General features: G+C 44.0%; 1 protein-coding gene across 8 annotated transcripts in view; it reads left to right on the forward strand.

Annotated features, from left to right (window-relative positions):
- Positions 1-26,032, forward strand: part of PSD3 (pleckstrin and Sec7 domain containing 3) — a 112,481-nt gene that overhangs the window by 51,880 nt on the left and 34,569 nt on the right. For 6 of the 8 annotated variants that reach the window (XR_011736635.1, XR_011736636.1, XM_065861722.2 and 3 more), the window contains one exon: positions 20,497-20,540. Coding sequence is in view for 5 of the 8 variants with exons in the window: in XM_065861722.2 (XP_065717794.1) it covers positions 20,497-20,540 (44 nt within the window). In the remaining 3 variants the exon portion in view is untranslated. Of the gene's footprint in view, positions 1-11,757; positions 12,083-19,855; positions 20,110-20,496; positions 20,541-26,032 lie in introns of those variants that run through there. The other 2 variants (XR_011736637.1, XM_065861724.2) reach the window with 2 other exon arrangements.

Here is a 26,032-nt window from a genome sequence, read left to right on the forward strand (position 1 = left end):
TTTGAGGCTTTTTGCCTGTTTTCTGCATGCTGCCCTGATGTCTGCAGACAGAGGTGTGGCACCCAGCCTCAGTCTTTTATCTGGCTTATCTGAAGATTTGCTGATGTTCTGCCCCTTGTTGTTTTAATTTGTCAGTGGAGAGGAGTGGAGTGAGTAGTAGTAATTGTTCATTTCAGTAGCTACCTCACTTTATCTGCAGCAGCCACCCTGTCACTAGATATGTGATTACAAAGACTTAGCGGAAATTAAATTTGCATTAGTCTCAACAAATTAAATTCACAGAGCCCTGCTTCAGCACAATGCCAAAGTGCATGTGGCTAGCTGGTGCATTAGCAGCGTATCTACTGAGCATTGATGAGGCTGGGAGCCATCTCCTCATGCCCTTCCCCAGCCCCTGGAGAAGGAAGACTCTTTCCACAGGGTGGCAGTGTTCCCCCGTGGGAGCAAACTCCTGAGCACCCACTGGTGGGTAATGCAGAGCCATGGGGAAGGGAGCACGCTTTTCTGCCTGTCTGGGTTCCCTGTGTTCCCCTCCTGGCTTTGCTGCACCTTGTATGAAGCTCTGCAACTCTGCCGAGCCCTGCGGCTGAACTGTGTGGTGCTGGTGGGGAAAGAAGAGGGGAGACATCTGACGAAGTGCTTATGTCTTTGCGCGTAGCATTCACCAAGGGCTTGGGAAGCTCTCTGCAGCGCTTTCCATGGAGCCGGTTCACAGAGTCAGGGGTGCAAATACTGCTGGGGCTATCCATGACAGTCAGCTGAAAGGCAGAAATAAAATGTTGCCTTCAGTTAGTCCCATCACCCGTAGTGCTACTGAGCACAGAGTGTGGCCCTGAACGTTTGTTTGTCTGGGTGGGAAAACAGCCTCTCAAGGAGTAGACATCAGCGTGTCAGGAGGGACACCTCTCTCTTCTGTGTGATCAGCCTCAGAAAACTTCCGACGTGAGATCTGATTGCCCCTTTCTCTCCACTCCCATCATGGAGTCATCTCTCTGTTTTATTAATTTTTTTCTCAACAATAAGGACGCTTTAGTGCACACCATAAGGCCTTCATGACGTGATTCTCGGTGTGTCACCGATAAAGCTTTGAGAACAGAGATTTTACTCTGACTAGAGATAGAAGTGAGAAATGCTAATATGATCATGCTCACCTTGTGTCTTTCTGTCTTTTCATTAACACTGAAAAGAGTTTTGCTTTTGTGCATCCATTTGCACAAAGATTAATTTCTTTTTCTTCTTCCTCATTCCTTTTGTCAGATCTGAGATTACTTTTAATGTTGGGACCCATAAAAGCAAGTATACAAAACTGTGATTAGAAGCGTGGTGCTCCCCATGGGATACTCTTGCAGTATTCATATATTCAGTACTTTGCAAAGCAGGCAGGTATATATACCTTCCTTTTTATTCCATGGTAGCTCCACTTTGACCATCTGTCACACATCCCATTAATCTGCGATCCACTGCTAGTAAAGACTAGAGGCGGAGAGTAGCCTGATTTCCTGCTGTCAGTGCATGCTGACCTGAGCATGGTGGTTTATACTTACTGCAGGGTTGCTGTAGTCCTTCAGACTGGGGCAAATTCCTTTTAAAGGGGGGCCAGAATTCCAAGCTATAATTCTCTTCTCTGGTATAAATAAGGAGCATCTATCTCTCTGGGTCTGGCTGGTGTAGAAGGTGATCAGGTCTGTTAAATCCAGGCAGATTAATGTTATTGAAAGTGAAATTTTTCAAAAGCAAGAAAATGTTTTGTAATGTCTGTCTTTTGGCTCTGAGCTGTCACAGTCCAAGCACACAAATTTTATATGGTATCAAGCTGTGATCAGGAATGGTGATCCTGACTTTCAGCCTTGATCTTACACTTTCCTGTGGCAAAGGTCCCTTTGTCCTGGTGAGCTGAAGCCCTGGAAGGAGTGCTAAATACCAAGAGTTGTGACTGCCTCTTTTCTAGTTAGTGCAGCAGTACTCTGCTGTGGATAGGCTCAGTGCTCACTCCTGAGGCTGATGATGAATCACATAGTTACCAGCATTTACAGGTGGTGATGAGTGACAGGTTTGCTGGGACTGAGAGAGACAAAGGAACCCAGCTGCAGCGCCCATTTTCTCTGAGCAGATGTACATGACACCCTGGATTAGCTGCTGCAGATGCTGCTGCGGAGAGTGAGGGAAGCTGGAGGAGGGATGCAACACCACCGTGAGTGGGAGAGAGCTGAACATATCAGAAACAGTTAAAACAATTAAGTCTAACCTGTGAGTTGTTAGCCTAAGAGAATAATGACCAGACCATTGTTCATTTATTCCTGTAGAAAAGGAGGCCAGGCCTAGGGTCTGCCTACTTGGGTGGGAAACAAAATCAGTCTAGGGCAATGTCAAGAACCTCATGACTACAGTGTAGGAGCAGTTTATCTGCAGGCTAGTTCCTTCCTCCTGGGCTCACACCAGCTTTAATCTGGTACAGTGATACCATTTTCACTGATGATACCCTGCGTTACATTATCTGACCATAGCTGCCTTCAAAGCTGAAGTTCACAAGATTGTTCTGGAATGAGAAGAGGAGGAAATTGGCTTGGAAAGAGCCTAGCTTTGGCCATGCATGCTTGCTTCATTTCTGGCAGGCAGTGCAGTCCCCGTGAATGAAGTGCTGGTACAGTGCTGGCCACTGTGTCTTCCTCTTGTCACCTTGTGGCAAGGTGTGTGAGACTCTGCTCCAGCAAGGTGGCAGTGGTGAGGCCTTTCTTATGCAGGGAGAGAAAATATGTGCCCTGGCCCACAGGGAGCCTGAGTAAATGGATCCCTGCTTTTGTTAGGCAGCAGCCTGGGAATTTTACTCTGTCATTAGGCTGTGTGCTAAGTACCACCTGCCCATATTGTGTTGCACAAGTAAAATGTCCTCTGCATCTGCGGTGTCCAAGATACCACATTCATGGACTCAAGAACATCACCCAACCTCTGACGTGGAGTGACTTTGGTGGGCTGTGCTGGCCCATGACACGAACACGGGATGAAAGGGGTCATACCTGGCTGCATGTCTTCTGATAGGAGGTAGCAGCTCTTTGCTGACCCATCATGCTATCAGGAGCCTCTCCATTATGTTAAAGGACCTGGGATGCTCTATGGGGACTTGGCTAACACCATCCTGGCAGGGGCTGCTGATGGAGGTAAGATGCCAGTCCTGCATAAAAGATCTTTTTCTCGAAGGCTGTTTTTTGGCTAGGCCTTATCTTCTGGAGAAACACTGTAATGAAGTGACCAAATTAAGTGAGAGTTGCTGGTGCTGAGCTCTTCTGAAGAACTAGTCCTCCTCAATTTCCTAAATGATCTGAATTCTTGTTCAGGATTGCTGGAATATGCAATTTCCTGTAGAAGTTGCAAGGTAAGGTTTATCTCATTTTGCTGTCAGTTCCCTGCCCTTTAATTAAGGAGGTGGTTTTTTTTTTACGCTGTCTTGCTGCTGCCTCTTTTTTTCATTTTTTTATTTCCTTTAAAAGCCCTTCAAAGCAAACACTCAATTTAAAGAGAATTACTGGTATCTTGCTCCATCCATTCCAATCATTTCAGGTATTTAGCAGAGAGAAGGGAGTGAGCATCAGGCGGCTAATTCCCTCTCCATTTGCACAGAGGAAATCACACTAATCAGACTGATGTGTACACCCTAATTGCTATCATCTGCAGTCTCTTCACTTCTTCCATTTCATGGCTGAGGCTCCTTGGCAAGGAATTCCCACCTTCCTGCTGCTGCTGAGTGGTGAGGGGAGCATGTGGCATCACACCAGAAGGGCCCCGGCAAGACAGCAGGACAGCATTGGCTGCAGCAGCACCTGCAGCTGCCGGCAGAGCACGTGGTGGAGGGGACCAAGTGTCTCTGGTCCACTAAAGAAGCCAGAGCTCTGCTCAGTTACTGAGGTTACCTCCTTTTTTTCTCACCCAGAATGAAGTTCTTCCTGTTAAAAATATTTCTGTTGGGATAATGTTTTCCGGGGTAGCCATTTCTTATCTATTTGAAATGAAAGATCTGTTTCCGAAGTCCCTTTCAGCTGCTAGGAGACAGAGTGTAATCTGGCAGTTAGAATTTAGGGAACACAGGATAAAACCATTAATCCATGTCTGAAACAGTTGTTTGCAGAAGCATGCTTTCCTTTCACCCTGCCAAGTGCCTCAGAGCCATAGTGACTGAAGAGAACACCCAGCTTGTCTTTGCTCCCCTCCATACTCAGCGAGGACCTTCCTGCTGCAATAACCTATGTCTCCTTTGGCTTGCAATTTTTTGGGTGTTGTCATTTGTCCTGTCTGAGAGCAATAGCCAATTAAAGCATGCCTGTGCAAAACTGTGACTTAAACCAGATTATGGTGGTGCCTGCATTGCTTTGGGCCCCACGAATAACAGAGATCCTGGCAACACCCTGTCCCGTTGAAATGCAAATGTATTTTCCTTCCGCATTCCAGGAACTTGCTTCAATGCACATAAAGAGAAAAATCTGAAATCTATGCTTCTCTCAACTCAAATAAGCCCAGGTATTATGTTGAGGAAAGCAGCGTAAGATAATAGCAAAAGCCTGATGCTCTCCACTGGCTCTGTCCCTAAGGAGGGAAAGCAGAACTTTAGAAAAGGCTTAAAATATAAAATTTTGTAGTGGTGATCCAGGAATAAGGATTCCTCTGGACAGTCTAGGGGTGGTACTAACTGTTGCTTATCTCATTAGGAAGCATGCATCTCAGGATGGAACTGTTGCTGCCCTCATGATCTGCATTTCTCTGAGTTATTTTTGCTCCCAAACCTTTCATCTCTTTGCTTTCTGACTGTTATTCAAAAGATCTTACCTAGTCCACCAGGCTTTTATGTCAGTAAGGGGTGAAACCCAAGCAGAGTCAGCTAAGAATTTCCATTGCTATTAGCTGCAATTACATGATTCAATACCAGGCTCCTAATGAATGTTTGGGGAGTTAATTTTCATCTGTGGGGGCAAAGCCTCCATAGTATCTTGTCCGGGTTGATCAGGCAAGTGAATCATTTGATGTTTAGCTTCTGCAGCCTGTCAGATAGCCAAGGCTGTCAGTTTAACTGAAATGCTTAGCAGCTCCAGAGGATGAATGTCACTGTTCACAGCTTCCCATTTCTTGTGCTGCCACTGTGGAACATACAGACTGGTAGTCTCCTGAAATTTACAGCTTTGTCACTTTAAAGGAGGAATTTTGGGCTCTCTTCAAGCTGGGAAATCTCTAATACAATGTCACACATGCATTTTGGTCCCTATGACATATTACTCCCACCTCCATGTAGGTAGAAAACAAATTCTGAAAAACATTCTTTGATCTTCCACCCACGTATCTGCTTGAAATTTAAGTTCTGTGCTGCAACTTGAAGGAAGGAGGAGTAGGAATATAATTTATATCATACTAAAAAAAGAGGAGAAAATATTACTTCCACTAGTTCTAGAATTATTGCTGTATTCATCTTTGTATTCCTTCCTTCTGTTTGTCACCACACTTTTCAATTGATATTGGACTATTCTTTCTCATCCAGTTACACTGTTTTCCTTCAAGGAAGAGTGCTACCTTGCTCCTGAAGTTTTTGTTTTGTTTGGTTTGGTTGGTTTTGTTTTATTTTGTGTTGTTTTGTTTTGTTTCATTTTTCCCCTACTTTCCTGTTATCTTTAATGGAACATCTGGTTTCCTTCCAAGGTCGTGCTTCCGTGGGGGATGAAGTTTTCATAAGATGCTGGTACAAACATGGGGCAAATCCAAGCCAGCTATTTTCTGCTCTGCTGACAGATGGGTTCTAGCAGAAGTCATGAGGGTTAGCTGTCTTTTGCAGCAAGACGGCTGGTCATCACTCCATAGGTACATGCATTTGTGGAGGAAGAGGATGTCAAAGATTATGCCTACTTTCTCCCCGTGGTGCAACACTCAAGCAACACCCATGTAAAATGTGTGTGTGGCTCTCAGAATAGCCTTGATTCCCTTTCCTCTTCTCCCCTTTCCACCTCAATTTTATGTGCCCTTTTGGCCCCCTCTTCCTCCCATTCCCCTCACTTTTCCCTTCCCTCTTCCACCCCTTTTCACTTCTTCCCTTTTTCTTTTCCTCCCTTTTCCTTCCCCCTCCTTTCACTTTTCCCCCCTTTTCACTTTTGTTGTTGTTGTTTGCTGTCTGAATCAGAGGGAAACATTGAAGGGTGGTTGTTTTTCTTTTTCTATGCACATCTCTGGGGGAATGCTGGGTGATGAGGGGTTTATTTCAGTGTTGTCTCTAAGCATACTCACTGTAGGGACAGAGGCAGGGGTTGTTTGCAGCTGGCTTGGTTGAGTTTGTAGGCTTTGCCCAAGTGTTTGGTTCAACTCCATGTGGGTTTCTGTCACAGTGATGCCGAATTTTAGGGTTTTGGTGCTTTTATAGACTTGTTCAAGATGCTGCTGTTTTCTGCAGCTACATTTGGCAGCTTTAACTTAAGGAACTGTGTTAAGGTCTGTGTTAGTGCCTAATACATGGCTGACTTAATTCGGTCAGCTCTGTTGACAGTAGGCGATAGTTCCTAAAGGGAGGAATGCTAGAAGAGAAACTTTTTTCCCTGGAAACTGTGGTGCTTTGCCAGGAAAGGCAACAGCTAGTGTGTGATACAGAGCTGTTTTCAGAGATGCTGCAGGGAAGATGAAGATGGGTAGTGGCAGCTCTTCACTTGCAGTGCTACAGGAGAACGGGGCATGTTTTCTCAGCATCCCTGTTATTATCAAAGAGCTTGTTTTCATTAACTATGGTCTCCCACCATTCTCAGCAGGACACTTACCTTAGGAGTGGTTTCTTTTGGCTCACGATACAACATGGATCCCAGAGAGATACAATGATACAAGAATTGATTTGGTTTTCCACCAGCCTTGTCACACTGCTCACCAGTTTTGTCACACTGCCCGTTTTTAGGGGTTTACTGATGTAAAAAAGTCAGAAGTAAAGACTTGTGTCAGTGACCACAAGCCAGGTGGTTGTGGACATGCTTTTACCCTGCTTCTCAGGTGAAGTGAAAAATACTGACTTCAGTTGCCCTCATGGGGTGTTAAGGAAGTTTCTGTCCTCTAACACGGGGTCATAGGAGCAATGCTTGTGTTTGCCTGGTACTATGAGTTGATGTGCTTTGCTTCGTGGTCAAGATCATCGAAAAGCACATGTTTATGCAGCTACAGTAGCTAGTTGACACGGAATAGCTTTCCATGGTAAGGATTACTTTCCAGGTTGTAAGAGAAATCAGTCAGTCATCCCCAGGGATTCCTTCAGAGCCTGTAGCACAAGTGTATGTACTACAATATAAACCATAAGAAAAGGAGAGATTCTTCTTCAAAGACATCAACAGATGTTTTTTGTTGGCAAATTCAGATTGGGATAAACCCCAGCATCTCTGTAAATGTCTGGTAACAATGTACTGTAGTTGGTGGAGAACAGGAGTCTCTCATGGGGAAAACTAGGTGGATAATTTTGGTTGATAATATTGGTTAATAATTTTGAAATTTTCTGTCAATATCTGACGTTCTCCATGTTTACTCTTACGCTGTTAGGGTTCCTGTTGACCTCGTTGTTTATGCATGTAAAATTGAAGTGGTTGCTCTAGTTTTTCTGCTGTTCACAGTGGTGGCAGTTGGAGATATTCGGATTTAATCTTGATTGCCTGGAGACCTCAGAAATCATTATCTTAATATCAGGGGAATGTCAGTTCAGTAATGTTATTGTTGATCAGTTGTTGAGCTCTAGTTCTGTAGCCATTGTGTATGTGTAGCTTATCCAGCAGAATTAACTTTCCCCTCCATGTCCCTTTTAGGGAGAAGAAAAAAACAAGGATGAAGGAAGAAGGAAGGCAATTATATGAAATATTTCATGTTGTTTAGTTAACAAACAGTATTTAATAGCAGCATTACATAGTGACACTTTTCTGTGCTACTCAATGTGTTACTGGATCTTGAGAGTGTATTTTAGGTAGTTCGTGTGTGTGTTTATGTATTCTGTTGGCTTTTGTTGTTGGTATTTTTGTCGCTGGAATCAGGCTTAAATGATGCTAATGGATTCTTGTGGCTTTGTGTGAGGACATCACATTCGTCAGATACAATAATGTGGCCTTTGGGTTTGATGCCTAAAAGCCAGTAATGAATTTCGCTTTGAATTCCATAGTTTTTCTTTTTGTCTTGTTGATTTGCTGAAGTGATGTTAGGAGAAACAGGCAAGGACTGAGTACATTTGGCTTCCCAGGGAAATTTGACTGGTTGGAGGGAGAGACAGGAAGGAGGTCATTGCATGGTAAGTTGGAATGGCAGCCTGATTCCTCTATGTAGTGCCTGTGACAGGTGGAAGGCTTTTGGGTGGCTTTAAAAGGATGAGACGGAGGAATAGTAGGGACTCTGGTTTTCCCCTCCTGTACCTGTTTTGACCCAAAGTTTCAAATTGTTTTTCTGGTTCATGGTTTGCTCATTAGAGGTGCTGATGGGGAAGGTTCATTAATATGGTGACCATCCTTTTGGGCCTGCCAATGGTGTCACTGGGCTGTTCAGACCAAATACTTACTGAATATCTGCATTCTGCCCCTTCCCACCACCTCTTTGCTAATCTCTCTCATCAAGGGAAAGGTCGTGGCTTCTCAACACACCTAGAGGGTTCCCTTGGTGTGGAAAACTTTATTTTTCTGGTTTTGCACAGCCATTTCAGCCACTGTTTAAATCCCTTCTGTCCCCCTTTTTATGTTCACAACTCACTTCTCCCCTAGAAATCCCTGTTGCTCAGTTACAGACAGAAATCAATCCTGTGTGCATGCTAATTTCTGAAATGGTGGGACTTCTCTAATGTTGAAGAGTAGTGTTTCCCCAGAAGAAAACAGTCACTGTGTACAAAAGACTACTGGCTCAGTCAGGACTACAAGATTGTATTTGTACTATCACTTGCAGATGAAAATCAGGGGCTCTGATGAAATTTGAGCTGAAGACATTTAAGGCTTCAAAAACATAATCTCATGAGGCTCTGTCTTTTGGAGAGTGTGAGCTTAGAAGTACTTTCCATACTCCACTGGAAAAAAGAAAAAATGAACAAGATGCAGCTTGTCACCCTTGGCATTTTGGACTGCTGCTTGGTTATAGCTGAACCAGACCTGTTCCCTTGTGAATAAAGGTTCCTGTCCTGTCTGAGAATCTGCTAAGCTCAGTTCAGAGGGTGCTAGGTGGAGAACTGCTGCACTTAGGCAGCACTGATGGTGCTGTGCTGTGGGCAACAGAAGAGAAATGCTTCAGCGATTCAGTCTAGCTTGTGTTTAATAATAAAAACCGCTCTGTGTAATTCACATTGGCCTAGGTTCGCATGTGATTTTTAGGGAATATAATTATTTCAGATGTTTTGAGGGTGCTAGGGGAGGTGGCCTTGTAAATCCAAGAGCAATCTGCTAGGCAGGGGGCTGCTAGGATAGGAGGTGATTTCTGGCCATTTATGTAGCTCCTGTCAACCTGCTGCTTAGCTCATCTGGAGCTGTTTGATTGCAGCAAAAATTTCCTCTAAGAAGAGATTTTATTTGAAAAGCTTTTCCACTAGCATTGAATAATTTCAGATGGGTTAAGTAGCATAAAACCTTTCCTGGGAAGTGGCACAAGTAACTTAGAGCATGCAACTGCCTGTTGCTAGGGAAAAGGGCTCCTCTGTACCTTCAGGTACCCCATAGAAATAACAGGTTTGTGTAAAAAGGCTGGAGCACATCTGGGATTTGATCTTAATGCTTGAGGCAGGGGTGGGCTTGCTAGACCTGACTGCTATGGAAATGAATGTGCATTTTGCTTGTTTGCCAGGTGGAAAGAAGTCTGTACCTCAAGTACAGACAAGAGGCAGGATATGTGGGGAATCAGAAGTTTCTCACCCCAGGGACAGTGTTTACATTTGTATTTAGGTTCTCTTTTCTCTGCTTCACTGACCATTGTCCTTTAGCATGGTCTGCATCTGTTGCAATCTGTGGGAAGGATTTGTACCTCTAGCATCCTTGGAGATGACACAAGCAGAGTGACTGCTGACCAAAGAGCTGGTGCAGAATAGGGAGGCAGCAGTATCTTTTGTGAGCAGACATGCACCTAGGACTCTTGTGTAGCTGTCTAGCCATTTGTCTACTAAGGATGTAAATCCTTGATTGCAAGAGGCTGGAAAGGTGTAACCAGGGAAAGAGCCCACTAAATTAGTCTGCTTCTTACCTACTCCTGGGTGCAGTCACACCTGTGATGTAGGGTGAGCAAGCTCTTGCTCTGTCTCAACATTACTTGGCTGACACTGAACAGGACTCAGGTGTCAATGAGGGCTGGAGACCCTTCACCCAGGTTTCAGCTGCCTGATGTGTTTCAGCAGCACTGGATGTTCACTTTGGCGTGCCACAGCAGCGAGCCCTCGTCCCTGCCTTGTCCACAGACTTGCAGCTCCCTGCGTGTCATTGCAGAAATGGGACAAGAGGATCTTGTGTCCTCCCAGACTGCAACCCTGCTGCTGCTGGCCTTGTCCTGCCTGGTGGGCTCGCAGCATAGGGCAGGTTGCTGAACATGGTGTTAGCCCATGGTGAGGTCCCTGTGCCACACAGCCTTTCACCTCCTTGGGCTCCCTTAGCACAACTGTTTGCCTCCTCTGAGTTGGGGATGATGTCCCCTTCATCCACTTCTGCCTTGGCACTTGCACAAGCTGCTCCACCTGCCCCAGTGTGTGCCCACAGCTGCCATGACCCCATGCGGAGCAGAGCTGAGATATCTCTCTCTCTCATCAGAGCAGGTTGCCATGGCAATGCACAGTCTGCTGCGCTCTGGGTCTCCAGGAGCCAGAAATGACGGTGCTTTTGCAACACTGAGGTAAACAGCTCCCTTTTCACTCATATAACATATCCACCCCTTATAAGAGCCTGGCTGCCCTTGGCACCGGCCACCCCTCACCCCATGCATGGGGGAGAGTAGATCTAGGCACCGGGAGCATGCCTGACCCACGACGAAGCGCTCCCATGAGTTGGAGTGGTGCCTCCTGCCTGTGTGGGCATGGCAGTGGCCCTCCTGTCACTGGGCAGTGTGAGTTTCACTTCAGAGGAGGAACAAGGTGCTGCTGGCGGGGCCAGGCCATGTGGTTTGCTCGTGGAGGGCCTGACTGCAGCCCTCCTGGGTGCCGAAGCCACAGATGGGTCCCCAGCTGTGTGCTCACTGGTTTACACTGGTCATCTTGGGAAAGTAATCTCTCTTCCCCCAAGCCCCTCTTTTGAGTGTGAAGTGTGAAAGTCTTGGTCTCCTTTCCCCCTGGAAATGCACTCCAAGGACTCTGGCTAATGAGTGCAAATGCTTAGAGTTATGGAAATGTGCTGGAGCCACTCTCTGGAGCTTGCTAGGACTTTGTTCTGGTGCTGCGGGCTTTCACTCGTTTCTCCAGTGCTTTGGGAATCCGTCAGTATTTCTCACATCCAGAAGCGTGTAGCTGGCAGGTGATTGAAGACTCTTTTTACAGTGTCCTTTGTTATTGCAGGCAGTAATGAGCATGGCAGGCTGTTGCAGGCAGGGAAGTGTGGCTGTGTGAACTGAAAATGAATCTCTTGCTTGATCTGCTGGCATTTGTTCCAGCATCTTTCTCTCCACCTCTCTCTCTGTTGATGTGTGTATGAAGGGGGAGTTGATGCTGGAGAAGGGAGTGGAGCAGGGGAGGAGTTTCTATCAGCCTGTTCTTTTTTTTTTCTTTTTTTTTTTTTCTTTTTTTTCACCCTGTCCAGTGACGTGAGCAATGCCTGGAACAATCAGGCTGGCTTGAAACAGTGTGCCTGAAGATGCTGGAGGAAACAGCCTAGTGCGCTTTAAGCACTGATTGCTTGAGCCTGGGCTCTCCAGACATAACCTTTTCCAATTCCTCTGCAGGGGATTGGGAAGTGCCCTTAGCTTTCTTCTTCCCCATCCCGTACACTCACTTTTGGAAATGATTGGAGTTAACAGTGTTCAGAGCACCAGCAAAGTCCGGGTGAGAGCCACAGGTTCGGTGAAGTACTCCCGAGAAGAATCTCTTTGGCGGCAGTCCCATCGATCAAAATCTATGAAAATCTCCAACTCCTCTGAGTTTTCTACTAAAGAAAGCAAGGTAAATAACCAAGTATTTGTTGTGTTTCTCTTGGATAGGAGTGAAGGTGGTGGTGTTGAAAAGGTTATGCTCTGCAGGAATTAAGGGCTCTGCATGGTCTGCAGTGATCCCACAATTGCTGTCAGGTCAGAAAAAGATCTCTGGGTTTGAGGAGAGACTTGAAGGTGAAAAAGGTCTGGTGTATAATAGTGATTGAGTCTTGTCACTAAGCTTGGTGCAATAGGAAACAGTGAAAACTTGCTAGTGAGAATGCTAATTGGAGCTCTGCTCTCGGGAAAGGTGCTGGAGTTGGCAAGTGATGTCCTTGGGATTATCTGTTTAATGGGAATGACTTTCTATAGAAAAATATTTTTTTGCTCCTTTTCCACGGTTCTGTGGTTTAGTAGATGTGGATGCTAGGTAAACATTGTCTTGCACGCATAATTAAATATTGCTGTCAAGTATTTATTGGGAAGGCATGAATTGTGTGTTTGTAGGAATATTCTAGTGTATTGTAGCAGTTGGTAGCACAGGCTATGGCCAGCTGCTACAGTGGCTGTGTGCAGCATCTTTTCTTCCAGCCCAGCTGATCGGTTCCTAGGTAAACAACCACCCCTCCATGCAGTATCTCTTTCCTCATTCCTCGCTCCTGCTCAATAACTGAGAGGCACCTGGGAACCCATGGCAAGACCTTTAATTGCTGTCTCCCTCGCAAAGGTGCTCTGTGTCTCCAAGGATTGGATGAACTTTACGCAGTGACCAAATATGCCTGGAATTTCATTCCTGCTGCACAGTGATTCTGCCATGGGATTAGGAGATGTAAACATTTGCAAAGGTGTGTTGAATGAGGCTAAAATATTTCAAAGCATCAGCCACAGGCATTTAACCTTGTCTTGTGGTTGTATGAATGCAAATAAGCAGACACATGCGTGGATGTTCCTGTACTGTTCCTTCCCTAAATCTCATTTATCCTGGGAGATCTGCTGTGGTGAAAGATCCTAATGCTGCAGAGTAGTTCCTAGTAGTTCCTATCTCCCAGATTACAGATTTTATGTTATTTCAGGGCCTCAGCTGCAGACCTTTAATCACAGAGTAATGCAAATAGAAATAAATGCATTATTTTATTCTTGCCTTATTGACCATAATTAAGAAATAGTGTACAGCTAAGGTTATTGCAAGGCAATAGCATGACCACTGTTCTCGAGCTGTTGCTGATGCAGTATCTGCTACTCCAGCAAATGCCAAAGTAAAAGGTGTATTGCAGGTGCTCTGGAATCCTGCTCTTGTGATCACTTTCACCCTAGGCGTGGAGGATTTATGTATGGAAAGACTCTGAATATGGTGGAAAGTCGGGTCTTTTGACATGGGGTGCATTGCTTAATCTCTCTACCTCTGTCCGCTCTCCAGGCTTTGTGTCCACGCTGTAATGTCCTCAGTGCAGGGACTTTCTCCCAGGGATGGTGTCTGACACAGTTAGCTACTGCAGTAATGAATGCACTGTGTTCATCCCTCTGTGGGATTCACATTTCAGCCTCCTGAGTGCTTTAGGTTGTTATGTGAGAGATAGATACCCACTTCTTCTCCTGCCTAGCTCAGTGAGTTGGCCCTATTCTTTCCATAAGTCTGTTCCCCCTTCTGCTTTTTGTCTGCCCATCCTATTTTGCTAAGATGTCACTGATTTAGAGAACTGATTTATATTTGAGCTTTAGGTCTTCTGTACTGTTGTGTTGGTGGAAGGGACCTGGAAGTAGTTGCCAATGTGGAGTGTAGCAAAAGAGGTCTTTTTATCACTGTAAGTCTGTGTGTGTGCTTATACATCACCTCTCACGAAATGTCTTCAGTTCTAGTCTGGGCGTTCTGGACAGTGGTGTTGTGTAGATCCCCTTAGTCTCAAGTAGGGCTTGATTTATAGACTTGTCCTCTTCCATATTTCTGTGGGTGTGTTTCCACCTTCGTGTTTGGACTGCCTTGTATATTGTCTGCTCCCCATACAAAGTAATTGCAATGCTCAAGACATGTTTCTGTGACTGCTTCAGCTGACTTAGGACAGAAGACAGATTTAACCCATTCGTGCCTCAGAAATGTACTTTGCGCTTAGTGTGATTTGGCCTACTTTGCTGAGCTAGAGAGTATTATATACCCTCATGCTCTAGAGAGTATGAACAACACACCAACATGCATATGAGGTCTGCCTGCTGCCAGCATCAAAGAAGCTGCCCAAGGACCTGTCTTCTTGAAAAACATCAGATAGTGCTTCTGTGCAGACATATACACACATGCACCTGTATGTACACAGGCTCCACCAGGTGATGCATCCTGGGTGTGTATTACAGGCAGGTATCACAGCCTCAGGCCAATAGGAGAACCTGTGAAAAGGATACTGTGAATTGTTGTACCGTTGTTCTCTGGAGAGTAGGCTCAAACTCAGGCTGCATGCAAGGTGAGTCAGAGGACCTTAGGGTTGTCTGTGTGACTCGGCATGGTCAGCAGTCTCTCTTCTTGACAACTGTTTTCCTGCAGCTCTGGACTGAACTGCACAGTGCCCATACCTGTCCTGCCTGCAGATGCACAGGGCCAATAAAACAATTCTTGAAATAGGCTGTGTAGGTGCTCCACTGTCAAGAAACACTTCACTAGCCTTTCCTCTGTTCACCTGTAATAATTCAGTATGCTGCACTTAATGCAACTATCACCAATAGCACTGATGAAACACCCCAGCAAGTACAGAACAAATCTTATCAAGCAAACCACATGTATCAATTTTACGGAGGATGCGTTTCTTGTGTGGCATTAATTTGTTGGCTCTCAGGAGCCCCAGCTAACCATTCTTTTCTGTTTCATGATGATATATCTGGCACAATCTTTTTTCTTTCTCCCCCTCCCTGCTTCTCCATACAAACCAGATTTTTAATAGAGGAGTTTCTCTTAGAAATGTTCTCCTCCAGTTGGTGACGCACTTGAAATTCCCTGGGTGAAATGATCTCCTTTCCTTCCCCCGAAAACGTTCCTATCAACCCTATCTCCACCCACACCAAAACAACATTCATCGGATCCATATGCTGCTGAACAGCTCTGTGCTGTTTTATGAATAATGTATGCCGGTTTGTTAGAATAACATTTGTTGTACAAAACACTGGAATTTGAAATTGAGAGTGATATTAGCAGATATGCCATGCTACTAACCCATGAGCTTCTTGGGGTACTACCCTGGCATCCTTGCTGCATCCTTGTCAGAAGGGGCAAAATGTGTGTGATATCAGGGGCTTGCCTGTTTTGAGACTGTCAAAGAGCTACAGGCACCGAGTGATCAGAGCCCTTATCCTGGCCTCAGCAGGTGTTACAGATCCTGTTCATAAGGACTGGAGAAAATTTCAAGATCTGGATTTTGGGGGAGGGTGGCAAATAGGAGATGGTGAAATAGTGTGTGTCTCCATGAAAGCAAGAGTTCTTGGGGAGGGTCAACCTTCAGGTAATCACCTAAAAAGCAAACCAGCAGTGGTGTGTCACACCCCATGTAAACCTGGCAGAAGGCGAAGACACAGAGACATACCCTGCTCCAAAGAACGGGCGCATTAACACCTGTTGGAACTGCATGCCAACACCTGCGATGTCTGGTATCTGTTGCCTCTGTAACCTGTTTTATTTTTGTAAGATTCTGCTGTTTTTGTTGTTTTTCCTACCAATAAACCACATATGGTGGGAGCTGAGGCTGATACCTGGCTGACTGCCATGGTCTCAAAGGCTGGTGTACCAGTGCTGAGTGACTGGGAGAGATGCTGAACTTCTGACCGAATACTTCTGACTGCAATGGCTGAGCATGTCTTTGCCCAGAGATGTGACTGGGGCTTCCTTTGCTGCCTGGAATGGACAGTGCTGCTACCAGCTGGAGGTGAAGAAGAAGTGTCCTCAGGCAGGGCTTATTTTGACAGTGGCTGCAGAAATGTGGGTCAGAGAGCACAAGTGCATCCCTGTCCTGGGGCCTGCAGAAGCCACCCGGGGTGTCTGCTGTGATGATCAGATGGTCCTTCCCCTAATGATGACTTCAGAAATGAGTCTGGAACTGAGTGTGAACAGAGAGCCTGGGAAACAAAAACTGGAGAAGACAGTCTGGGTCATCCCTGCTAACTCTCTGAGCTCGATTTTGATTTTCCCTGTTTATCTCTTCCTGACAGGCATTTCTATCTCCTTCTCTTTTGTGCATAGGGCAGGTGTAAGAAATACCTGTCGTAGATTTCTTTCCCTCCTGGCAGGCTTTTATGTTGCCCTTTGAGGGAGGGGCTTGCACAGTGCCTTGGGACTTCTTCAGCATCTTGCATCCTGCTGGCCAGGCTTTGGGACCCTGTGCCCACTCGTTACCTAGAGGATTTACAGAGATGAGTATCAAGGTAGTTCGTTATGTCTTTGTTCCTGTGTGCACACCTGGTTTTGCCTTTTGTTCACTGCTTCTGCATGCAGTGGCTGACTCAGAGCATCGTCGGCAGGTGCCTAGAGCAGCGCATTTAAATCGGTCCAATGGTTCATGCATGTGACAAAGTTTTGAGGGAGGTGAGGATAGTGAGTGACCTTTATTTCTTGGCAGCTTTGTAAAATAAACAGGAGTTTTTGGAAGCTCTCCCTGCATAGTCTCGATTCTGTTCTCAATTGAAATAAAAGTACCAGCTGGTGAGAGCTTATAAAATCTGGATTTTTAGTTGACCTATCTGCTTACCAGAGGGAAAATGGGGATGGAATTCAGCAGCTTCTTACAGAGATACAGGCTTCCACTTAAAAATGGAAGAGTAAGTTTCTTGCCTAGTTTGTGAACAAACAAATCCCACTAACACATAACAAATTGCATTGGTTTTTTTATGCCGGAGTTTGCTAAGGCTCAAGTTGGAGCTGTAGGAAACAACATTGGAGTTAAAATAAAGGAGGTGTCTAGGTTGTAGCCTTCTGTTTTATGCAGCAGTGTATTTCTGTTATTCTCGCTTCAAAACTGCATCTGTTTCCCCAGGGAGCTTAGAGCAGTGCTGGGCCTCAGACTTGGTGGACTCAGAGATCAGCAATTCTCAGAAAGGGGAAAGGTGTAGGGAGTAGGTTTTTGTAGTCTGGGTAACAGAGCTTAAGAGTTGAAGCAGTGAAGTCGGACTCTGCTGAGTAGTCCATTGCTGGGACTTTGGATCCTGCCTACAATAGCCTTGGGTGCCAAAAGAGATAGAAAGTCTCTCCCCTTTCCAAGTGGTATTGGTCCAGTTTGGAAGATGAGACCCATGCAATATTCATTTTGGCATTCCCTGATGTTGTGCAGCCTCCAGTTTTCTGGCTTAGAAAGCAAATTTGCCAAGCACTTCCCAGGCTAGCGGGTAAGAAGCCGTGACTGTTGTCAGACTGTAAGAGAGCTTTTTGAACTTTTTTTTTTTTTTCCCAGAGAGAAAGCATGAGTTAGTAAAACCTGTACTTGCAGCTAGTGAAGTACAGTGAAAGTCATGTCACCACCATGATCTCTGATCCGCCTTGTTGCAATTTAGAGAAGCATTTAAGTGCTTGTCTACAAGTTTGTTTGATTTAATCATACTCTGGAGAAATGACTGCTGAAAAGAGCTGCTGTCTGAATCAGGGCCTTGGGAAACAGCTATGAAATAAATTATAGAGCAGGTGCTGGGCTGTACATGTCTGCTACTGGTTGCAAAACATGGGAGTATGAAATTTTTTTTCTCTGAATCATACAAGAGCCCAGTAGCCATCAGGAAAATGTTAAAGCATAAATTGTTTTGGAGGAGGAACATAAAGCAGCTCTAACAGGCTGGTGAGTCTGACAGTGAGTGTGCAGCTATCTCTGCCAGAGAGGTGGGTTTGAGGGGCAGGCAGGAGAACTTGTGTATTTCAGTCCTTGAGAGGTCTGGTCGCTGAGGTTTCACTGAACGTGCTCAGCAGACACACTGAACATGCCTTACGTACAGCTGTCCAGGCTGTGGATCCTCTCTATGGTTTTCTTTCATTTTTGTAAATAGCAGAGATGTTCTGAGAGGCTGTATTTGATGCTCTATGGGGGACATTGTGTCCTTCCTCTGATGTGTGCCATATGACTGTTAACTCCCTGAAGAAGAAAGATGGAGTCTGGCTCATTAGTAAAGATCAGGACAAAAATCGTCACTTTCCACAAGGCAAAAGCCTGGGGCATTTGTTGTTCCTACACCGATCTGGAGTGCTGCTTTTGTAAGTCCTGCGCTTTGACTGTAGTGATCTCATGAATCTTCCTTAGCAGCACAGTCCTATAAAAAACAGTACTGTACAGGCCAGGTATTAATTTTTCAGAGGTTGTGACCCAATTTTGTAGGCATTTGGGTGAGAGAACAGCAAAAGCATTTCTGATGCCCCAGGCCAGGTTTTTGGTGCATTTCAAAAGCTCATCCAACCAGCTGGGGAAAAAAAATACTGCTTCTGAAAAAATGGGGAGGTGACTGGTGAAAAAAATGCAGCCTCTTCGTCATATATTTGGAAGTAGTTGTCTGGCTCAACATGGAAGAGAATATTTTAACAGTAGGAAGAAAAGGACAAGTCAAAGAATAAGAGGGGAACTTAGGTCAAATCGTTAGAAACATAGTATCTTCTAATGGAAAATATTGGTTGTTCCCAGGGAATCAGTGTCAGCATCAGCTTGTGCAGAAATTGGAGGTGCATATGATTCTGCTGGACTGCTGGCTGCATGGTAGAAGAAATGTTAGCCCGTTCTTTGCTTTCTTCCTGCAGGGTGGTCTTAAAATCTCTTGATAGCTCTCACCTGAAAGTTAAGTGAAATGCCTGCAAACTGGCAGTAATACAGTTTCCTTCACCTTTGCTGCCTTGTATGTGGATCAGAACTCCATGTGCAAGTTTGGAGAAGATGAGGTATAGTGAAATAGACAGTGAAAACTCCAGAGTTGGAAATATTTCATCATATTGCTGTGAGTAGCACAGCAAAGCTCTGTTACTGGTGGGGACTTCTGTCTCCTAGCTTAGTATAAGTAGGGTGTAAGATGGTTCCTCCTGATGGTCCTATGTTTTCTGTTGCTCTGAGAAATATACTGTTGTGGTACACCGTGACTAAAAGTTGCTGCATGTGTAGTGTCAGCGTGAGGCAAATTGTACCAGTATGTTTGACCTGCTTGTGCGTGGTTCAGTTGAGCCAGAATTTCACAGAGCTAAGTATTAAGCATCTTCAAATAGAACATGCAAGATTTGGAAAGGAGCCAGTGGATCACAGGATGAGCAGTGGGATGTGCTCATGGGATTCTCATTGCAAGTTTGGCTGTGGCATATGCACAAGATTAGTCTTAACTCTTCAGTTTTCAGAATTATTTTTGGTTTTGGGTCAGAGCTAGGGCTATTTACATACTAATGTTTCTGTTAAGCATGTAAATAGCTATTATTGTATGTGATTTTCAGGCTTGTTCATACTTGATGTGCTACTTTTTGGTAATCGTGTGCATCAACAGTTCTACACGTTAACATATTTTGAGGCTGTGTAGGAGTTATGTGTCAGAGGGAGTAAATCTAGCTATGTGTATAAGGTAAATTACAAATATGGATGATAAGTGCGAGATTCAGGGACGTTCCATACCAAAATACTTCACTTGAGTCAAGCGGCCTATTTGAAGAACACCATTAGCTTGTAGTAATAGCAGGCATTTATCCATTGTATGCATCAGCTACTGGAGGGCTGAAATCAGACATGCTTATCCAAGTAGTGTACCTACTCCCTTCCATAAGAAATCCATCCTAACTGTCTGATATACACCCAGGTTTAAGTCAACCTCCGGACCCTTTTCTTTGCAGGCTGGTATCAGCAACAGAATTGTGACCTTTGGTGTCAAACCTACTGGCATCTTTCCTGTGAACTGAAAGAAGTAATGATGTTAAGGAAGCAGCAGTTGAATACATTACTCTTCAAGCAGAAAGCAGCTTATCATTTGTTTTCTGTTCTGCACTTGGAATGGAATGTGTTTATGTTTGTGTCTGAGAGTGGGAAAGCATTCAGGTGTCTATGAGGCTCAGGGGCTTTGGATAGCTATTCTGGTGTAGTTTTACAGGTAAGCTCATATGGCCCTGTTAAACTCAGTGACAAAAAAAATTTCACTGACTGTCGGGAATTAAATTGGACCTTGAATTTCAAGGCTGTAATCTTGTGTCTTTTGCAGATTTAACAGTGTTATTTAAAAAAAATAAAATAAAAACAAACCACAAAACCCAAAAACCTGCTTGAGAGAATGACTGTAATCTCAAACACTGCATTCCAATGTTTTTTCCTTCGATGAGATTTCTGCTCAAGGCTTTCGTTTTACCATGAGCAGATACGGTACTTCCTTGATCAGAGACATCTCACTTGCTAGTATTGGTTAGGTGGTTTTCCTCAGTATATATATTTATGTGTAGCAGGGGTCAAACAATAAACTCATCTCATTTCTTTCCCTTTGCAGGCCCTCTACAATTCAATCAAGAATGAGAAGCTGGAATGGGCAGTGTAAGTATACTGTGTAGGAATTAGGAGTTTAGAAATTGTACCTGTGTAGTAATCTGTTTATTGGTCCTATGTCACTGTCCGAGCAGGCTCCAAAGCCTGTAGAAGACAGCCAGTGTACATAATGAGTTTGCTTTTCTGTTAATGAATGACCTGGCAATACTGCCTCATCTGTTTCTCCAGCAAGGGGAGTTGTTAATGATAGGAGCCAACTGCATTTGTAAGGAAAGAGGACATTTCATTTAGTAGGAAACTTCAGTCTGAAAAGAGAGAAATTAAATCCTCTGTTGTTCTATGACTGCATAAATAAAACAAAAGTTGACTTCTCCTTGTATCTTTCAGTACATTGTGTCAGCAGCACTGAATAGAAACACAAGTCTTGGATTGAGTTTCCTGCTGTTGGTTTATTGTCTTGGTTTGTCACCTGACAAACTGTGGATAGCTTGACAACAACCTAATATGAAAGATGATAAATTGGACAAAGTCTGATATTCCCCCATCCTTAGCTGCTTTCAGCAGGCTAACACTTGTTAACTGCAGAAATACTGCAGACAAGAAGGAGCTTCAGTTTCTGATCATATTAAATTGACATTTCTTTGTGGTTAGGTTTCATGTTGCCTAGATATGCCAGCAAAGAGTAGAAGGGTCTGCTTTATATTTTGACACTTGTAAAACAGTGGATTTTGGTGTGAAATAAAAGAGTGATGTCTTTTGTCTGTTTTGGCTGTACAAGATGTTTACCTGCCTGGATTTACATATCTGAAACTTCACCTTCTTGAGAACAGTGCATGTCTGGGAGGCATGCTCCTGCACCTTTTGTTCTAGAAGTCCTAACAACTGCCATAGGTCTTGCAGGCCCATTGACTTCTGATCTCCCTTGTTTTAAGTTCATCATTTGCAAATTAATTTCTTGTCAGGGTGTGCAACCTCACAGGGGCTTCTGGTCCCAACTGAGATTGCAGCCCCTGTCCAGAAGTGTGTTAGGTAATGTCAGGGTAGTGAGGAAGGTATGCTGCTAAAGGTCATGACCAAGAAGTGCCATCTCTGATGACCCTCATAAAAAGCATGGTGGGAGACATTTCCCCAGACTGTGTCTTGGACTTGGACTATGCTGTGTGAGTCGTACATTGTCCTGTCCCACCAGGTGGGATTAGAGGTGAGTTAACTCTGAACGTGACATGCGCCGTGTCTCACCAGGTGAGATGAGGTGTGAGTTAACTCTGAGTATTTCTGCACGGTAATGCAAAGTGAATGACAGACAATCACTCCAAAGGTCAAGTTCAATTATGGATTTACTAAAAGCACTCGGTGGAATACAAATTACAGCGTCTAGTGACTTGGCAAAAGTATGTTATTATGTCACAAAACTTAACAAGACTTTAGCAGCAGAATTTAGGATGATATTACCTTTATATGGCCAAGAAGAAGGAAAAGAGAGAGAGACAAGGAAAACTGAGATATCAGATAGAGAGTAAGGTATCACCGCTTCACAGGTCGATCGGTCCTGTGACATCTTCTGCAGGGGGGTGGACTTGTTGAAGATTTCGGTACACACCACCGCCACATGTCATGGGTAACATTGTTTTATAAACCAGTGCATTTACATGTGAGATAGGAGAGGCGGGTTTGTCTCTTCCCTCTGTTTGTTCTTCATGCTAATTAGGAAGACTCTTCTGGAAATGGGTCTGGGGTCTTCAGACTAGGGGGAAGTTCACAGTACTGACCAGAAGTGAGTTGTTTTGCCCATAAGGGGTAGCTGTTGGTTCGTGTTTCTTCCGGTTGTTGGTTGTCTGACAGATGGTTCATCTCTATCATGCCAGTTAGGCCTTGAGGCCTTCACAGCAACACTTTTAGTGCCACAAAATCTTGGGAAAGAAAAGACAGGGTGTCTGCCTCCACAGCCATCTATCTTTTCTGCCCAAAGCATCAAAGACTAGATGTTTAAGGCATAACTTCATTCTTTGTTTTAATTGGGATGAGTGAAGTGCTTCAGGGTTGTCACCTACTTCAGAGACAGCAGAATCAATTTTGTAACTTTCTCAATGTCAGAATTTTCTTCCAGCTCTTGCCAAGAGACCACACCGTATCTAATACACTTGGGGAGCCTCTAGGTGGGAACTGGCTCCTGCCCAGCTCTACTGCCATGAGCTTTAGTCAAGGTGATTTATGAGTTAGCTTGTTCCTGTATAGGTAGTAGCTGTTTCGGCATTTCCTCAGTCCGGTCCGTGTCCCTTGGTAATGAATTGTTTGGGGGAAAATTGCAAGCAGGCTGCGAGAGGGAGAAATCAGAATCCTCCTTAAATAAGATTTTGATATGTGGGTGTAAAGCCACCTTCTCCAAGCAGAATTCTCAAAGTGGCCAATTGTCCATTCCAATCTGAAACTCAAATAGCTGAGAATGATGTTACAATTACTTTCCATGCTAAGAAACAAAGCTCATTCTAGGCATAGTCAAAGAAGTTGTGCCTTTACCTATAGGACTGAGAGAGCTGTCATAAAGAGGGAGTGTGCAGGTGTCTCTCCTTACTTTTACAGAGAAGTGTGGTTCCCGTAAACTAATTGCCCTTTCTTGCTCTGCTGTTGTGATCTGCAGAGAAAGGTGGATAGGAAGGAGACATGGTTGATTTTGTGGTGATGGGACTGAGGAAGATCCTCTCTCCTTTCCAAGGAGCATCCCTTTGCTTCCCTGATGCAGTTGGCAGGGGAAGAAGTGGGATGTAAGGCAAAGGTGGAAATTGGGCTGCAAAACCCAACATAAGCTCCCTTGCGATGCTGTCATGTTGAAGGAATGCCTTTCCTCTAGCCAGAATCCCTTTGAGGAACTAAGACTCTCTCTTATGAGCTAAGCAACAGTTCAAGAGCTGCTCTGGCAGTACATTATTTAGCTATTAATGGCTGGCAATAAGTCCATAGACAGGGGAGGATAACAGCAAAGCATAAGATGGAGAAGACTGCTACATGATCTTTTTCTTACTAGTTGTGAGCTAGGTGTGTCATCATCCTAAAAGGTTTGCTCTCCATTTCCAGTGGAACTACAGGCTGATCCAAAGCCCACAGAAAGAAAAGACTACCATTGACTCAAATTTTTAGTCAAGAGAAGTGGTGCCTTGGTCAGCAGATATGCTCCAGAGACTTTCAGTAGGAATATTCATTTATCATTTGTTGAACAGAGAAGCATGAGTACAGCTCTGGAAGACAGAATTGCATTAAAGTTGTTTTTCTGGAGTAGTTCCAGATTCAAGTTCTCCAAAAGGTTAAAAGTGAATCACATACTATGATCTGTAAAATAAACAGATCTGACCTGGAATTTACACTGAACTGGTGAATGTGGGATCCTGAATGCATACTCCTACTCTGCACTATACACACCATTTTTTTTCATTACTTTTCACAATAGAACTGCCAGAAAACTGTATGCCATTTACTTGGATTGCCATTTCCTCGGATTGCCATTTCCTCTGGCTTACCCTCATGTTCAATGTCCTGGAAGAAAGGAGAAAAGCAGTACGGGAAAACTAACCACCAGAAATAAAATTATTGTATCTTTTGTCCCATTCCATATTTCTTCTCCACTGCTTACAGTTCTAGATCTCTCCTGTTTGTTGAACTGTGGTTCATTTCTTTGAGCAGCAAGTGAAGCACTAAGTGAAGCAGTGACCAAACCTGCCAGAAGTTCCTGCTGACTGCACTGCAGCCATGTACTGTTAGTCCAGTGCATCCTGTTTTCAGTGTGCTGAGGTCACAGGAACCACCCCAAGAGTGCACATAGTCCTAATAATTGTGTCATAATTTTTCGTGCTGCTTAAATTTCCTGGAGAGACTTGATATATCCATGAGATTTTTTTCATACTCAAATGATAAACTCTTGTTTTTAAACCCTGACATCACCTGTAAGATGAGTGGAATTCAAGATCCTGTGAAAATGAGTGGTGAGATTAAAAGAGTTGGTTTTATTTAGTGGGAAAAGGTAGGACTGAGGACAGGGACCAGAGTGTATTTTTTAGTGTGTAAAGGCTGTCACAGAGGACACAGGTGTGAGTTATTCTTCACACCCATTGTGGATTGTGTTTGAAACAAGGGAAGTTTGGGTTCAACATTTAAAAAAGTTTTCTAGCAGTAAACCTTTTCAACCAGGTCTTATGTTTGCCTGCATGAGCTATGGAAGTGCTTTCACTGGAAATTTTTGTGACCTGGTTATTCTGTCCAGAATTAGTTAAGGAGAGTGGGTCCAGCCTTACAGGTAAAGAGATGGATTAGCTGAACCCTTAACATCCCTTCAGTCACGTTGTCTATAATATTATGGCCCAGGTTTTGTAGCTGTTTTTCATACTTGGGCTTTTGCATTGATTATCATCAGCTTTAAGCTGAAGAAGAAGAATTAATTTGATTTCACAGGCACCAGAACTAAATATGTTTTGTTTGCATGATGTCTACATGGAAAAGTGGTGAACATTATTGTTCTCCAATGTTTGTAATATTTTGTCTATTGCCTGTTAAAGGTGACAATAATAATAAAATCATCATCTTAAAATAGGCTGAATGGTGATCTAAAATTTAACATGTGAAATCCCGAAGTGCTGCTTAAAAAAATTACAAAAGAACAAATGGCTGCTTTAGAGCTAGTTGTATCCTTGAAGCTTTGTCTCAGCAGGACAGTGTGGTTTTCAGGAGAATCACTTGGGTTTTTGACTAGCTGATGGTAGTTTTCATTCCAGAGAAGTTTAGGCATAGACATGGTGTGTTCTTTGTTGTTTTTCTGCACTGCACTGAAAAATCATCTCCTTGCAGCCAAACCAAAATAGGTCATTGAGACAGTGATGGTGAGAAGGGGCCGCTGCCAAATCCTTTCTGTGTTTCCTGCAGCATGCTGTGACGTGGGAACCACAGTGGTTATAAAGACATCTGCGCTGAAGCTCACCTTTTTCTAGGTCAAACGGAGAAATCTCTCCCTGTTGTAATTAACTCTTTGTCTCCCAAGTTCCAGGATATTTCCTGTTTGAAACTTCATGATTGGTTTTAGAGAGGGGTCAGGCAGTAATCACCTGGCTTTCCTTTCTTTTCTTCTCCACTCGGGAAAGATGCCAAAACTTTTCTCCACTGGTTTCTCAAGTCAATTTTCTAATACAGATGCTATCAGTTCCACAGATTCGTATAATTGTATGTTACGAATCTGAATATTTTTTTAATTCCAGTTCCAATTGATAAACCCAGTCTTTTGCCCTGTCATGTAAATTTTCTAGTTGAAAAAATGCAGAGATGAAGCAGACATTTTAAAGTGAAGGCCCTGACCATATCTTTCCAGCTTAGTGACTTCGAAGTTTTTTAAGGCAGAGCCTCAGATGAGACCACAGAACATACAGAAATGTTTTTGTTATTGAGGGAACCGAATGGTGGTGTTTTTTTTGTTTGCTTGTTTGGGTTTTTTTTTGTTTTTTGTTTTTTTGTTGTTGTTGGTGGTTGGTTGGTTTTTGTTTGTTTGTTTGTTTTCCAGAAGA

Source organism: Patagioenas fasciata, chromosome Z, assembly GCF_037038585.1.
Source record: "Patagioenas fasciata isolate bPatFas1 chromosome Z, bPatFas1.hap1, whole genome shotgun sequence".
NCBI lineage: Eukaryota > Metazoa > Chordata > Aves > Columbiformes > Columbidae > Patagioenas > Patagioenas fasciata.